This window comes from Pelobates fuscus, chromosome 11, assembly GCF_036172605.1.
Source record: "Pelobates fuscus isolate aPelFus1 chromosome 11, aPelFus1.pri, whole genome shotgun sequence".
In the NCBI taxonomy this organism is placed as follows: domain Eukaryota; kingdom Metazoa; phylum Chordata; class Amphibia; order Anura; family Pelobatidae; genus Pelobates; species Pelobates fuscus.
Window position 1 is genome coordinate 101,245,436 of NC_086327.1, and position 18,207 is coordinate 101,263,642.

The following is an 18,207-nucleotide window of genomic DNA, read 5'->3' on the forward strand; positions in this document are numbered from 1 at the left end:
TTCAATTTTCTTACCGTTAAGGACCAGGGCTGTTTTTACACTTCTGCGGTGTTTGTGTTTAGCAGTAATTTTCCTTACTCATTTTTTCACCATTAAATGGTCTTTCTATCATATCATTTACTATAAAACATTATAAAATATGAGGAATTTTTTTTAAAACACACTTTTTCTAACCTTAACCCCCAAAATCTGTTACGCATCTACAACCGCCAAAAACACCCATGCTAAATAGTTTCTAGATTTTGGCCTGAGTTTAGAAATACCCAATGTTAACATGGTCTTAGCTTCTTTTTATTTTGCAAGTTATAGGGCTATAAGTTCATGTAGGACATTGCTGTTTCAAAATATATATTTTTAAAATTTATCAATAGTGACATTGTAACACTGTTACCTTTCATAAATCTCTGAATTACACCTCACATGTACTTATTTTTTTAAAATAGATAACACAGGGTATTCAATATGGGGTATGTCCAGTCTTTTTAGTAGCCACTTAAACACTGGCCAAAGTTAGCATTTATATTTGTTTGTGTGTTAAAAATGCAAAAAACAATTATGAACGTTAACTTTGGCCATTGTTTTTGACTAAGTAACATACCCCATTTGCAATACCATGGGTTGTCTTCTCTTTCAAATGGTATGCCATTATGGGGTTAATTCTCATTCCTGGGCTACCATACAGTCTTAAAGGCAACATTACATTCTGGCAAATTTCAATGTGAAAAAAAATGAGATGCAAGCCTTATATTTGACCATATACATGGGGGGGGTACTGTCATACTCAGGAGACTTTGCTGAACAAATACTAGTATTCAAAACAGTAAAACGTATCACAACAGTGATATCATGTGAAAGTGCCATTTGTGTGTGAAAAATGCAAAAATCTTAACGTTCACTGACAATATCTTTGTGATGTGTTTTACTGTTTTGAAACACTAATATTTGTATTCCCTGGGTTATGTTTGATCCTGAGGAAATGTAGGACTGAAACATTGCTCTATTTTAAAGAAAATTCAATAAAGCCTGAAGTTTTATCCAAAAGACTGTGAGTGCAGCTTACACTACTTTCTCTCTCTCTCTCTCTCTCTCTCTCTCTATATATATATATATATATATATATATATAATTTCATTCTGTAAGTGTATTTTGATATACATATATACATATTAATATCAAAATACAGTTAGAATAAAATTACATATATATATAATTTACATTTATTTATTTATTTTTATTTATTATAATATATATATATCCAATATATAGTTATTACATATATTATATATACATAAGTGTGTAATTTTACTCTAAGTGTATTTTATATTAATGTATGTATATATTAATATACAAATACACTTAGTATGACATTATATATGTAAGATATATATATATATATATATATACACATTAGGCAGGGTCGGTTGAACCTTTCTGGAGGAAGTTATATGAAACTTTGGATTTGGAGAGATCTTTACTGTCTCTGTCATGGCGTTCTAAATCAATCCAACAGTGAGATTCATTGGAAGGGTATAAGATCATAGTGGTTTACTATAAACATTGTTACCAGGCAAGGCTGTCCTCTGGCTCCTATGCTATATATATATTGACACTCAAACCTCTTATGCCGATGATATTTTGTTATCTAATTATGACCCTGAGAATTCTCTGATTTCAATGATGTATGAAATCCAAGAATATGGCTTTGTCTCAAACTCGAAGATAACTCTCAATTATCAGATTTTGCAATATCAGATGCGGAAAGAAATAGATTGAGAGAAAACTATGATTTTCAATGGGGATTAGTGAGATCACTTATTTACAAGTTAAAATTTCAAAGAACGTAAAAAACAATAATTGACACTAACTACTCAATACTATCAAATGATAAGAGTAGATAACTTTGTGAATGGAAAGACTTGTTTGGATGGGGAGGAATAATGTAGTTAAAGCATATATAATTTTTAAATGGTTATACCTATTAAGAATGATTCCTTTGAGATTTCATCTCTGCTGGATTAAACTTTTTCAGACAAATATTAATAGATTTATCTGAGTTGATAAGAAACCCAGACTATCAGAAACATTTCTTTGCTCCAATTGGAGGAAGCATGGGTTAAATACGTCCAGCTTAGAACGGTGCGCCGATGCTAGAATGCTGTGCCACTTGACTAAACTACAACGTAAGCAAAATACAGATGAAAGCTGGTATTACCTGTATATAGAACAAGAACTAGCAGGGTAATAAAATACAAAACAGGTGATGTAGCAGCGCTAGATAACCCCTATTACAAAAAGAAAAAAAGGCAGGAAGGGTGGACCAGGGATGAATCAGATAGGGTATTATACAAATAAAACAATAAAAGCAGGCAAAAATGCAAAGAATAAAATAATATAAAAACACAATTATTAAAAAACACTATTGACGAGCAGCGGAGCGGAATGGCTGCCTAATCTCTGAGCTCCTCCGTACTCGCTCTGCAAATCGCTAGAAAGCTGCCCCAAACGCAATTATGGGGAAACACACTAAGGCTGGGGGTACCCCCAAACCAGCGGCCACCCGCCCACCTGCAATCCAGGCATCGGTCAGGCAATACATGACCACACAGCCGGACCTATCATCCCAGGCCTCCGCTGAGGCCTTCCTGTACTCGGAGGCCTCATCCATGAGTCCGAACTCCCAGGTCGGCGAAGCAAGTGGAGAAACCACAGATCACCCACCGGCAGACTGGATGGCCCTGCTGAGAGCACTGCCCACCAGAGCTGACCTCACCCAAGCCACATCAGCCCTCCATGCCTCGATCCGGGCCGACCTCCAACTGATGAGAGCGGACATGCAAGGTATGGCAGACCGCATGGCGCGGCTGGAGGAGGAACAAGACAACCTCACTGTGGCCCACACAACCACAGAGTCCACGCTTCACGGCCACACTGCCCACATGCAAGCCATGGCGCGCCATGTCGAAGATCTCGACAACAGGGGCCGCAGAAACAACCTGCGGATCCGAGGCCTACCTGAAGGCGAAGAATCCTCAACCCGGCTCACTGACACACTTACCATCTTATTTAACGACCTTCTAGGCCATCCTACGGACACGCTGATCGACTTCGTCCGCGCACACAGGGCACTGAGACCCAGAGGCCCTGAAGGAGCGCCGCCAAGAGTTGTAATATGCTGCTTAACTATCTTCTCCCTAAAAGAAGACATACTACAGGCGGCTCGCAATGCGGGATCCATCACCCATGAGGATCACCCTATCCAGATATTTCCTGATCTTTGCCCGGCCACATTGGGCTACCGCAGGGCTCTGAAACCCCTCACTCGAGCCCTGACGGCTCAGAAGGTGAGATACCGATGGACTTTCCCGACCGGCCTAATTGCTCACACTCCCAACGGTCCCATGCCGGTACGCAATCAACAGGACCTGCAAGACCTCACTGTCGAGCTCCAGCTACCACCCTTAAACATGACTTGGCCGGACCCGCTAGACTTCTACGTTGGCCCACCAAGGCCGGCACGAGACGACCCGCTGCCACAAAGACGAACCAGATCCAGAATGGAGACGGCACGACCAGCCGGCAACCCCCGTTGAGTCCCGCGGCTCCTGAGAGACTCTGAGACCCACCGATTGAGGTATCTGTCTACGAACTATGACCCGCTGGGGAGCTTCCCATAAGGTACCTCACTAACCACACTGAACTGCCGGACTCCCTTTCTTGTTTCACTTTTGGGTGGGGGGCATAAACGGGGGATTTGACGACCCTGCGGCATACGCTATGCTCCGACTACCACCCCGATAGGGACCATTCTCTTGACCAGCTGAGCTGCCGTAAAGGGATTGACTCTGTCACATCACCAAACACAAGCCACAGAGACGTGGAGACTCGGTGCCACCGACACATTTTGTGAATACTGGTAGCGGAGATATAGGGTCTCTGTCGGAGGGCCCAACATCTCCCTTTATCGAAGTGGACGGGTATATAACATGAGGAAGGGTAGGCAGGAGGGGGACACAGCCACCACACGCACACTTGCCGCTAGAGCTCATGGCCACACCACGACACGCCACCTAATTAGACACGCCATGAAGCTCACACACACACACGACTCATAAGGCTTGAAGCCTGGTCCACACAACACACATAATTTTTTCAGATACCCCACACACAAGATCTCAGATAACCTAGGGGCTAGAGTACTCTTTGGGCGGGGCGGGTAGGGGGAAACCAGAGGGGCCTTCCACGTGGGAGTTTTTCTTTTTTCGTTGTCACCGCCATAGGTGACCCCGCGGGGAAACACCCCGTTCTTTTCCCTTTCTTTTTTTTTCTTCTTTCCTCTCCCCTCTCTGAACCGGGACCCTGGTGAGGGACCGGGTATATCCGAGAGGCATTTGGTAACCAGTAGGCCACGTTCCCACCTGGCCGGGGTGTCAGGAAGAAAGGCAAGGGGACTCGACCGAACCGCTAGTACGGACGGGACGACTCCACCTCGGCCTACACCCGAGCCATTACTTTGTATATATTTTTGTTTATTGTTCACATAGTGTTTATTTTATTCTGTCTCTGTACCTACTCCTAGGCACTCAAAGTCTGGCTGCGGTGTCCGCGAGGGGACTCGGGAAGGGGCCTCATCAAGGACCATCCGTCCAGGTAACACCCTCTCCCTACACCTCTGACTAGCACCTCCCCTGCACCCACCCAACACCTGGGTAGTAACACAGCCCGTAGGCCCACCACTTATCTGCCCACACTACCCCTGACAGAGAGGTCAACCGGAGTTCCCGTCATGCAGACCCCGAAACCGCTAGCCAGGACAGACATCAACATAATCTCTATTAACGCCAAGGGCCTTAACCAACCTGAGAAACGATCACAGGCGCTCCGCCACTTTCACAGCCAAAGAGCCCACATAGTATTTGTACAAGAGACCCATTTCAAGGAAGGTCTGACACCTAGAATGACTGACAAAAGGTTCGCCCAATGCTATCTCAGCAACAACCCAATAGGGAAATCCAAAGGCACGGCCATCCTCCTTCATAAATCCCTTCATTTCACACCCACAGCAACCCTGAAAGATGACTGGGGAAGGTTTATATGCGTTAAGGGAACGATAGCCGACCGTACGTACACGCTAGCCAACCTGTATGCTCCTAACACTGCTCAACACCGTTTTATGACTAAATCCCTGAAAGCCATCATGGCTTTTACGGAGGGTTGTCTGATCATGGGGGGAGACCTTAATGTGGCCCTACAACCAAGCCTCGACACATCTGCGGGCACCTCGACGATACCCAGACATGTGTTGACCACTATCAACAAAACCCTTAGAGACCAACGCCTGACCGACTGTTGGAGGGCGACACACCCTGACGACAGAGACTTCACCTTCTATTCTACTCCAAATAAGACGTACTCCAGACTGGACTACTTTTTCCTACAACACTACTACCTGACAGATGTTAAGTCTGTGACGATCGGAACCGCGACATGGTCAGACCACGCACCACTCACCATGACGCTGACATCTCCCCTCTACAAACCGACGTGCAGCAACTGGCGACTGAACGAAGCCCTACTTAATGACCTAACAGTGACCACGGAATCCCGAACCAAACTTACTCAATACTTCACTGACAATGTTACTCCAGATGTGACACCCCTCTGCGTGTGGGAGGCCCATAAATGTGTTATACGAGGCTACTTCATAGCTAAAAGCGCAGCCATGAAAAAAGCAAAGGCTGCTAGATTGGCGACCATAATCGCGGAGATACAGGTGGTAGAGGCCAGGCACAAACTTACACGGCTCCAGAGCGATGGTGCCAAGCTACTGACACTACGCAGGGAACTGGCGTCCATCATGAACGCCAACTACCAAAGGGCGCACCTACGTACCAAAGCCTTCTTTCATACACACGCCAACAAATGCGGGACCTTGTTGGCCCGTATGATCGCCAAAAAAAGAGCAGAATCCTACATACCTAAAATTCGCGACAAAGACGGACGACTGAAACAACTCCCGGGAGACATGGCAGAGGCTGTACGGGAATACTACGCGGAGCTCTATGCCATACACCCCGACAGGGAGCCACCGCGCCAGGGCGACGTCCTACCAGAGACTAGACAATACCTACACTCACGCATACAAAACCGACTTCCCCGGGAAGTCGCGACTGCCCTTGACGAACCGATCACACCTCATGAGCTAGCCTGGGCCATAAAAGAGTCGAAATTGGGCAAATGCCCGGGCCCTGACGGTCTTCCCACTAGATACTATAAAAAGTTTGCTGACGTATTATCCCCACACCTCCTGACCGCCCTTAACATCCTACGTGACGGAGCCAGCCTACCCACACAGACTCTAGCGGCCAACATCTCCCTGATCCCAAAGGAAGGTAAAAACCCGGAACTCTGTGCAAGCTACAGACCTATCTCCCTACTAAATTGTGACCTTAAACTCTTCACAAAAATACTAGCCCGCAGACTACAAACCTACCTCCCTGATCTCATACATAGGGACCAGGCAGGGTTCATGCCCCAGAGAGAAGCGAGAGACAACACCATCAGGACACTCGATCTCATTCACAGGGCACAAGACGGTCAGGAAGGCCTCCTCTTGCTCTCCACAGACGCGGAGAAGGCCTTCGACCGCATAGATTGGGGCTACATGCTGGCAGTATTAGAAGCGATAGGTCTGGGCCCGCATATGATGAGCTGGATACGAGCACTGTACTCTAAACCCACAGCTAGGGTATGCGTGAACGGGTTGTTCACGGACCCGTTCCCCATCCGGAACGGCACAAGACAGGGATGCCCCTTGTCCCCATTGCTGTTTGTACTGGCACTGGAACCCTTTCTTAACTCTGTCCGGGACAACCAAGCCATAAAAGGGATACAGATAGGACGGACGAGACACGTAGTGGCTGCCTTTGCAGATGATCTGCTGTTTTATGTCACTCAGCCTGAAACATCAATGCCAGCAATCATGGCAGAGTTTCAGCTCTACGGCCAATTATCGAACTTCAAAGTTAACCTCGCCAAATCCTCGGTTCTGAATGTCTCGATCCCACCCAATAGAGCAGAAGCCCTGAAACACACACTCCCATTCCAATGGTCTGACACCACTATAAGATACTTAGGCGCCTCCATACCAAGAGACCTGTCACAAATATACACTGCTAATTTTCAACCCCTCCTGACCACAATACGCAGAGACTTGGAAGAATGGACTAAAGTCCGTCTTTCCTGGTTTGGACGCATTGGAGTATTAAAAATGAACATTCTACCCAGGCTGCTCTACTTGTTCCAGACATTACCAATTCACATCCCTGAGACATACTTTTCAACGCTGCGCTCCATGGCACTACGATTCACATGGCACAACCTACAGGCACGAGTCAAACACGACACTCTCACACTACCAAAACGGAAGGGTGGCCTGGCCCTCCCAGACTTCCAGGTCTATTACAAAGCAACCCATCTCCAGAGGGTGATGGAATGGTCCAAATCGGAGGTCCACAAGCTGTGGAAAGAAATAGAGTCAGACCAAATATCCAGACCGATAGGGCTCTTACCGTGGCTAGACCACCACCAGGGCAGACAGCTGGCTAACCCACACCCGCTAATTAGAGCGACCTTAATGGTTTGGCATAAAGTGGGGACACCCTCCTCCCTCACCACACCCATTTCCCCACTCTTACCCCTGACTCATAACGACGCCTTCCCACCTGGACTAGACGCAGGCCCGTTTCAACAAATGTTAGGAAACTCGCTACCTAGACTCTGCCACGCTACCACCAATGGCACGATACGGACTCTTGAGTCCCTGTTGCCCGTGGAGAGACCGACGTTCATGATGCAGTTCAGATACAAACAACTATCTGCCTACCTACTAATAATCACCAAAGACGTCCACACACACAGGCCGCTCACAGACTTTGAAAGGCTCTGCTATGACCCAAGCCCACTGGCCAGGGGACTGTCCATACTCTATAGCCTCCTCATGGACGCAAAGAGACTTCCCCCACCGAGCTTCATGAGTAAATGGGAAATTGACCTGGGTACTACACTCTCGCCAACCCAATGGGAAAAGATCTGTACCCTGTCCCTTCACTGTTCAACGTCCAGTAACATACAAGAAACGGCCTATAAGGTACTATCTCGCTGGTACCGCACGCCACTGGTCACCCATTCCTACGACCCAACCGCCACCAACAACTGTTGGAGATGTGAGAAAGCCCTAGGCACTCTCCTCCATATCTGGTGGACATGCCCCTTGATACAACCCTACTGGGCAGCGATCCACACGATCATCACCAAATTTTCTGATACTCCCCCCCCACTTAGACCCTCCTACACCACACCTCCACCCGTAGCTCATCCTACAAAAAATCCCTAACGATCAGGATATTAAACACAGCCAAGAGCCTAATTCCCTTATACTGGAAACAAAAGACCCCACCACCTGTGTCGGCCTGGTTTAAACGCATGGAAGAGCTCAGGGCACTAGAGGAACTCACCTCACACGCAGAGGGGCGAGAACAGTCGTATATGACGACCTGGACACACTGGATACTGGCTACGACGAAACCCGACTTCCAGACACTTATCACAGACTGAGTAGACAGCAGTGGGAACATGAACCGAGACGATGGGTAGGGGTGACGTAGAATGACCGAAAAGACAGCGCATGTCATACGTAGAGCTACCACAGACAGAGATTAACACGATAATTTTAGCCCTGACGGAGACGAAGGGCCACATAAACCCATGGGGCAGGGAGGACGCTTTCCCAAACGCTGAGGAATCCCCCCCCATCTCTTCTCATCCCCCCCCCCCCCTCCCCGGCCTGGGCGAACTTGCGGACCACGCAGCCGGACCAAGATACAGCGGACCACAGGTATGCCACTAAAGGCTTAAATGCACATGTGTTTGACCTGGAAACCTGCGCGTTTCCCTGCATTATTGTACCGATACTTATGATTCGCTAATACTATGCCTCATAACTTGTATATGCCATTTATTGGAAACCTGCGTGTTTCACCGAACCACTCTTGAGACATTTACTTTTCTTGTTGTTTGCAAATTTACTCTTGAAAACCTTAATAAAATTTAATTCACAAAAAAAAAAAAAAACACTATTGACAATATAACAAGGAGAATTAGCAGCAGTCCCCCCAAAAAATTAAAGTCTTGAAGACGAATGGGGGGTTCCTAAAGGTATCTTCCTTCTTGGGCTTGTTGGTTATCAGGGACACTCAGGATTCATAAATATATATATATATATATATATATATATATATATATCAAAATACAAATAAAAGAAAAACTCCAATAGTGTAATAAGTCCACAAAAATATAAACGAGTAAAAGAATTCCAGTCTACTCACATGTACTAGAGCTTTTTCCAGCTCTGTTGGGTATTGATCCCCCACTTATAGGATATTGATGGGAGGTATGGTCAGCAGAAGTTGTTTTCACCAGATGAGTACAGGACTAAAAACAGAAAGAAAAATAAATCAACAATGGTGCTTTCAGTGTAAAATAAAAGAAGGAGTAATGCTAGGTAAAACATACTCCCATATTCCTGAGAAGGAAACACTGCTCATTTAATACAGTATCGGTGGTATAACCCCCACCTGGGAGTCTTGGTGAGATCCGCACTGGGCCAGTATTCAAAAGATTAACGTGCAGGTCTGTTTCCTTCGTCGCGCACAACTTGTTATGTATGATTTGTCTAGTTTTGAATAAGTCTTTTGGTCTTGAATTTTGTATGACTATCTTGACATGTTTTGTTAGCAAATATATATAATCAGGAATACTCAAACAGATTTTTTTTGTTTTGTTTCTTATTTTTTATCAAGCATTCTCAATAGTTAAAAATTATAGTTTCTGTTTGAGTGAAAAGCTAACCATTACCCGGGATTGTACCGTCAAAGCGCTAAACAGGAGAGCTCGCAGTAGCTCATAAAAGTGTGAGTGAGACATCTATATACTTAACTGTCCGTAAAACCATTAAGTCATATTCCACGATTTTTTGATGTATTTCTGTTTTATTTTGAGGTTTTCCTGGTACCGAAATACAAAATCACTTTACTCCAGAGAGAGTACATATATACATAATTTATTGCACATTATTGGGTTCTAGTTCAGACTGAGTATACCCGTGGGAATGTTTCAGTTCTGTTTGGCGCGGTTTTATCACCTGTTTTGTCACATTTCTGTATCTTACGCAAGGTTTGGGAATCCTTGTAGATTTACTGCTGCTTATTAATTGTTTCAAAAAATAAATATTTAAATAAAAAATTCTAAAGTCTGTAAAACTAAATCATACTTACCTTTAGAAGTCTTCTTTTTTTTAAATATTATTTTCTTTGCCCTAAAAAAATAACAAATTGCGATCTATTAAAAAATGATCTATTAAAAAAAAAGAATAGCAAATAACAAAAGGGGGGTGGGAATGGGGGGAAGAAACATGATGCTGGGCTCTGTATCAACTGACATTTCAAGGTGGGAAAAGCCTACATAAAGACTTAATATAAATTAGTCAGAGCATTCTGATTGGTTCACTTGTAATATTCCCAGTATTTATTATACCATTTACAGTATTTAACAATGTCCCAAATGGCCATGTACTGCACCAAATGGTTTTGCCAATTCGGTACAGGAACACTTGTACTTTAGTGAATATCCATGTGTATATTGATTTGCTTTTCAACAGGTAAAATGTTCTTTATGGTGACTCTTATTGTTGAATGGTGTGTATATAGAAATGTATCTATGGCTAACACATTGACTTTATTTGTTTTTCCAGTAATGCTTTATGTATAGTTTACTTTATCCTTTGTGTGCATAGAGAGATTGTACATAAAACTATATATATATATATATATATATATTTGTGGTCGAGGCATAAAGCCGTAGAGTTAGTAACTTAAAACAATAAGATATGTAAAGTCAGTTGTGGTGTGCCGTAGCTGACGATGTAGTAGGCCTGAAATAAAAGAGGGCCTACCTCAAGAATTGATTTAAAGGAGGAGAGGTGGGTGGGACAAATCTCAAGACCTGAGCCGGTAGCAGGTGAAGGGCTGGAGCTCCTTAAGAAGGGGACCCAAGCCCCTCCCACAACTTCAGACCCTGCCTTCCATTTGTGGTCGAGGCATAAAGCCGTAGAGTTAGTAACTTAAAACAATAAGATATGTAAAGTCAGTTGTGGTGTGCCGTAACTGACGATGTAGTAGGCCTGTAATAAAAGAGGGCAAAAAGATGAAACCAGTTTAACCAGCCTACAATACATTATAAGATTATCACACAATCATATTCCTGAAGGCTAGGCGTACTTCCTGAACTGGCTGGGGGATGTATCATGCATAAGCTGTGGACTTCCAGCGGCCCATGATCTTAATGATATGTGCAGGGATATTCTTTTTTGAAGCGGTAGTCGCGGCTCCTATGCGAAATGAATGACCAGAATATTTGGCCGGGTTTAGCCCCAAACGTACTAATAACGTTCTTACGTAAAGCATGAACTTACTGATGGTCAGTGTTTTACCGTACAAGGCTAGTAGTGGTTGATGTGGTGTCATTGGGATGGACGAAAGGTACTGGTCGAAGACTACCACGGGACACCATTTATTATCAGTAGGGTAGTAGGGAATATTGACCGTCTGTCCCTTCCTACTAGTTTTCATATGGGGTGTTATAATTAGTAGTGGTAAATTCCTTGGGCCGAAGGAACCCATAGAATGCCAAGTATATGGCTGTTTTGATGACCTGATTTGTGCGAGTCTCAAACGGTGAAGTGTCTAAAAGATTTGACAGTGACTGGAATAGAATGTCATGTATGGGTAATCTGGAAGGTGTAGGTGCCGGGGTGGAGTCCTTGATACCCTTCAATACAGACTTTACTTGGTAAGAGGAGAGGAACCGTTGTTTATCAGGCCATGTAGTGAGGATGTGGTGTTGAATACCCGTGATGTATAATTTAATAGTGTTAAAGGATAGTTTTAAGTGAAGGTGGCAAAAAGAAATAAACGCCATCATAGTACTCATGGCAAATTTGTCAGCAATTTTGTGTTTCCTCACAAATGTATTAAACATCAGAAAAGCCCGGTCATAAACCTTTTTTGTGTTTACAGAAAGTCCTAATTGTGAGAGATGATATCCGTGAGCGAGTAATCTGTTTAATCCAATATCATCTCCGTTGTGACAAAAATAAATTGTAGAAGTTTTACCTAGTGTAAAATTTTTCACTGGCTGTTTTAACTAGTGCCAAGTGGCGAAACAATTAAGACGATAGGTGACAGGTGAGGCCCTACTAGTTGCCAAGCGGCTGTGAGAGGCTCTACCTATGATTTGGCCCGATTGGAGTATGAGGCCATTGACATTATGGTGGGGAGTTGGCCCCTCTGTGACAATAACCAGAAAAAGACAGAATGGGAGTGACAGGTGAGGCCCTCTCTATGCAACCGTGCGAGGCGGCTAACTATGATTTGGCACGAGGGGATGTCGTACCTCCGTTTGAGGATGGGTGTAGGCCTCGCGGGACCACTAGCGTAAGGCGTAGAAGGCCAAGAAGAACGTACCTAGAGGCTCCTATGCTTCAGTGCCAGTGTATAACTAGCTTATGAAAATGGGCGGGGAAGGGATTCGTGTGGAATCGAGGCAAAGGGACGTACCTGTTTGAGCTGAGTGTTTAGCCGGGAAAGGTAATATAGGTGAACTGTAGGTCCTACAAGATTAAATAGTGAGTTTACAATTAAATTAAATTTAATAACTAAGTGGGTTATCAATATGTACCTAAAGCTCCCTCCTGTACCCAAGAAACCTACCAGGTAGATATATCCCAAATTGGAACCTGGAACCAAACCCCAAAAGGTTGCGTGGATGGCCTAGCCTATAATTGTAGAAGTAACACGTAAGAATACCGGTTATGCAAAACCTCACGTGGCTAGTTGAAACATGAAAATGACATGTGAAACTGTACGAGTTGTAAGAATTTAATGTGTCACATAACAATCAAAAAAAAAAAAAATGCCTCACCTTGATTACTTGTGGTATGTAGAACACGAAATGCCTTATGCCAGACCTGCCAGTAATTTGCCTGAATGCAAGTGTAGAGGCCAGTCATTATAGCTGCTATAAAAATGATATACATGTAACACACCATGTTAATTCCCCAACAAACGTAATAATATAAAATGACCACAAGGGTCCGATATAACACAGCTAAAGTGCATAGAGAAATAACTAATGCAGTTTAAATGAATGAATAATGAGTGTCTTGTCTCAAATAATCCCAATTTATATAGCCAGTTTATAAGTACATAACAATAGCGCAATGAATTAAACGAAATCCTGAATTGAAACGGATTTGCCCAGCGTATGAGCAAGAATTCCCGCCAAAATATTCGAAAATGTGACGTAACGGAAAGCCCATTAATTGGATAGGGCAGGGTATCCCAAGATGACGCGGCTCGACTGCGACCGCCGCCCGACGGCAGCCGTGACTTACGGTTTGCAGAAAAACAGCACCAGCCGCCGGTTGCTTATGATGATAAGCCGAAATGCGGGGACGCCGGGGAGACAGGAAATATCTTGCAAGATGAAACGGAGCAACAGGACCAGGTAAGTGAATCTTCGGTGTTCTGTTTGTGGCAGAGGAGATTTGCACGGACCGGAAGTTCGGTTATGCAAATCTCAAGACCTGAGCCGGTAGCAGGTGAAGGGCTGGAGCTCCTTAAGAAGGGGACCCAAGCCCCTCCCACAACTTCAGGTCCTGCCTTCCATATATATATATATTTATATATATATATATATATATATATATATATAAAAATGTGATAACAGCCGTTGTTTTTAATCTATTAATGTGACATATTTTATTTGATGACAGGTACTTAATAAAGTGTCATATGTAATTAATTCTAAAGTGTCGCTTTTGCCAAGTTATAAATAGAAAACAAAACATTTTTTTTTATCATAGAACACACGAGATATACCCCCAAGAGATACTTACAAATTATTAAAATGCAATGTGCATTACCCAGAAATGATTTCCAAGTATCAGAAGCCAATGTGTTTGAGTTTCTATAGCACGGAGGATTCATTTAACTGGTAAGACATAATTACATCTCATTCTTTCTACTTTTACTTAGAAATGTTTCAATAAACAAGAGGGGAAACTGACTTGCACTATTTTGTGCACTACTCATGTCTATAAGATCTTAATAAATACTTACTGACACATTGTAAATGTTCTTTTCAAGATATTTTATCAACTGAAAAAATAATGAAAGAAACAGCTAACACCCAGGTATGTTTTAATTGACTCTGCAACCTGATTTTACATTTTGGGTATATTGAAATATATGTTTTATAATTGCATTTCAAGTGTGAATTGCTAGGAACTCAGACTGAATTCAAAGTGAACTTTACATTTTCGGCAAAGATATTGAATTCTAAAACATACCCAACATGGGGGGTGGAGGGTTGGTTTTTTTTTTTTTCTTTAAATATAACCATCATGAAAGCAATGTACACGCAATACCTCCAATGTCAAGCGGAGGAAATGAAAAGAAGATTTGCAATCATTCAGGTTTTACAAACTGATCTTTATTGTCCCGATTCTTCAAAACCGGGGTAAACATTATTGTTTAAACACATGTAATACACTGCAATAAGTAGATGAAACATCAGTTTAAGTGGAAAGAAAAAGAGATACAGCAATCATAGAGTATATTTACTTAAAGGCAACGTGAACCTCCAACGTTCTTATTAAAAGGGTTTCACAGTGAATTTAAAGTAAATCTCACATTTTAGACCAGGGTAGCAGAACTGAAAGCTTGAGCTTTTTGGAAACGTATCCAACAATATGAAATCGAGGTCCAAGTGTGGTCTACTATTGGAGATGTTATTTCAGTGATAGAAATCCTTCAAAATCTTCTTTTATTGTAGTACATTGAAAAGAGTCAAGGTTATGAAGAATGAAAGAAAGTTATAAATAAATAAATAAAGTCTCATTCAGTAGATTGCAAACGCTTAGGTAATTTAAACCGTTAGATCTCTTTCAAAAATAATAATAATCCCCATTAATGTTTGGAGAGGACATGGGGTTTCTGTGGATATCTTATTTCATCTGTCTGCCTGTCTATCATCTATCTATTTCTCTGTCTGTTAGACTATTCACCTGCATGTCTTTCTGTCTGTCTTTGAAAGTTTAATTATTCTCTTGCAACGTGTAGTGTCATGTGTCACCATTTTAAATAAACCTAAAAGAAGGAATATTCACAAAATCAGTGAATTAAATGTATTTTTTCATAAAATGCACAGTGACAGTAATTCAACACAAACATTAAAAATGAGTTTAAAATACTATGCTTAGTTATTCTAAAATTTGCTGTTCTGTATTAAGTTTTAGGAGAATAGTAAAAGGCTCGCATACCAATATTTTTGTTTATTTATTAACAGATTGAATCTATATAATGAATGGCAGAAACTATACCATAATAACTGAATTCATTCTTGTGGGATTCTCAGAATTCAAAGATCTTCAACTAGTGCTGTTTATAATGTTGTTATTGATGTATATTATTACATTGGTTGGAAACCTGTCTATCATGCTAGCATATACACTTACTACAATTCTCAACACTCCGATGTACTTTTTCCTTTCAAACTTCTCCTTTTTGGAAATATGTTATGTGACCTCCACTGTACCCAAACTGCTGTCAAATCTTCTAGTAGGGGATAAAACCATTTCTTTTTACAGCTGTGCTCTACAAATGTATTGTTTTCTTCTCCTTGCTAGTACTGAGTGCTACATGCTTGCAGCTATGGCGTATGATCGATATGTCGCTATATGCCACCCACTCCTATATAGCACTATAATGAGTAATAAAGTTTGTATCCAGCTTATAGGTGGATCGTGGCTTATTGGTGCAGTAAACTCTCTCATACACACAACCCTCACGTTCAAATTACCATTCTGCAATGATCATACGATCAATCATTTCTTCTGTGAACTCCAACCTGTACTGAAACTGGCTTGTAAAGACACATGGATGAACGAGACTGTTGGTTTTATATTGGCTGCAGGTATTATTTTTGGTTCATTGATATTAACAGTTATTTCATACACACTTATTATCTCATCAATTCTAAATATCCATTACAGAAGAAATAAAGCATTCTCAACCTGTTCTTCTCACTTTATGGTCATTACCATATTTTTTGGGTCTGGCATCTTTATGTATATTAGACCCAACACTAGAACTGCTACATATCAGGAAAAACTGATCTCTCTTATGTATACAATTATTGCACCTTTATTAAACCCTTTTATATACAGTCTTAGAAATAATGAAGTCAAACGTGCTATTCGGCATTCTTTCTCTTATAATAGATCTCATAAGAACTAGATTAAACACAGTATACACTATAGTATACACTATAGTATTTATAATTCTATATCCTATACTACTAGTACTAGTTATAATATATCATTATCAATATCATTATAATATTATAAGCCCACGTAAGATGTTGTCTTTACTCTTTTTTATAGTTTATAGTTTGAAAACCGTTCAAAACAAGAAATGTTTTCTCTATTTGATGTTTTCTTTTCTGCAATGTCACACATACACAGATATACACAATTTCCCTCTCTCCTTTACACATACATGCACACAGACACAGTAATTGCAAATAATACACAAACTACCTTACATTACTTTACATTCGCACCATCTCACACTCATACATAATAATAATAATAACAAAGTATTTAACCAGGAAGGGTACATTCAGATTACTCTGGTTTCCAAGTACGTCCTGGGGATGTTACCTTAGCCCAACATCCAGGGGTTGTTACTATCACCCAATTTAATGGTACTCATTTTATCTACCTCGGAAGGATGAAGGGCTGAGTCAACCCTGCCGGGATTTTAACCTGCGACCCAAGGGTTTGAACAGATTCTGCTGATGCATTAGCCCACTGAGCTATTTCACCGGCCTTACGTTCACAATCTCTCTCATACATTGAAAAAAAAATAGATATTTGGATAAGCTGCGATTTGGATGAACTTGCAGCTATTCAATTGTTCATCTTAATAATAAATGTCGGAATAGCTAAATGAACAAATCAAAAAAATAAATGAATTGCATGATAGACACAAATTCAAGCCGTTTATTCATTTATTGATTAAGATTATGCACTTGCATTTGAAATTGCAACAGAATATAGGTCCAGAAAGGTGGTAGGAACTTGTTTTGCTTTCTCCTTAACCTGCCATTATGTACAAGGGGATTGACTGGTGTGGGCTGTATCCCCATTTGAAAACAAGAGAGTATGCAAGTCTAAAGTTGTAATCAACCCTCACTGAAAATCAGGTTTATTGCCAAAACGTACAGACTTTCAGACTTTCAAAACTATCCGTTAATATGAATATGACCGGATTGTGGTCTGACCATAACATTTCCTAGAATAAAACATTCTTCATTTTTTTTTTAACTGCTCATAAATTACCAATAAATAAATCAATTCCTGAGTATGAGCAATGTGATCTTAAAAAATAAGTTCAATCCTTTTCTATGTCTAAGAGAACATATTTATCTAATAGATTGTCATTTGCCCGTTTGGGAAATGGCAGTTTTATTATTAATCACCCCAAATATAGTTTTCTTGTCCGACCGTGGGTTTAACACATCCTCAATTAATAATAGTGGGCCTTGTTTTATTTTTTCAATTTTGTCTAGTGTTCTTGAAATAAATTGATCTTGTGCTTTGTTTGATGCATACACATTAGCAAGAGTCATGATTTTATTATTGAACTAGCATTATGTACCCCCCTCAATGAGCCTCTTCTACATATTTATTTTTGATATTGAGTGCACTGGAGAATACATTTGCAACCCCTCTTTCTTTTTCATATTTAGCAAAGTTGAAATAACTATTGGATGTTTTTGCGACTTTATTTTTTCCTTCTCCTTTATTTACCAGTGAGTCTCTTTGAGGCAACATATATAATTTTTTTCTTTATTCGGGTATCAGAACAAAATAGATCTTTTCTGAGGTGAATTTAGTTTCCGTACATTAAGAGTTACTATTTTAATCGTTGGTACTAAAACATATGTCGTCTGCTCTCTTTAAGTGCCACATAACTGTGAATACATAAAACAAAACAATACAAATCATTAATATGCTTCAGCATATTT

At 41.5% G+C, this 18,207-nt stretch overlaps 1 protein-coding gene across 1 annotated transcript in view; it reads left to right on the forward strand.

The window, feature by feature from the left end:
• LOC134576932 (olfactory receptor 5I1-like) overlaps positions 1-16,412 on the forward strand; it is a 61,421-nt gene extending 45,009 nt beyond the window's left edge. The window contains exon 2 of the mRNA XM_063435600.1: positions 15,463-16,412. Within this exon, the coding sequence (XP_063291670.1) occupies positions 15,477-16,412 (936 nt within the window). The 5' untranslated portion in view covers positions 15,463-15,476. The remainder of the gene's footprint in view (positions 1-15,462) is intronic.
• The last annotated feature ends 1,795 nt before the right edge of the window (positions 16,413-18,207 follow it).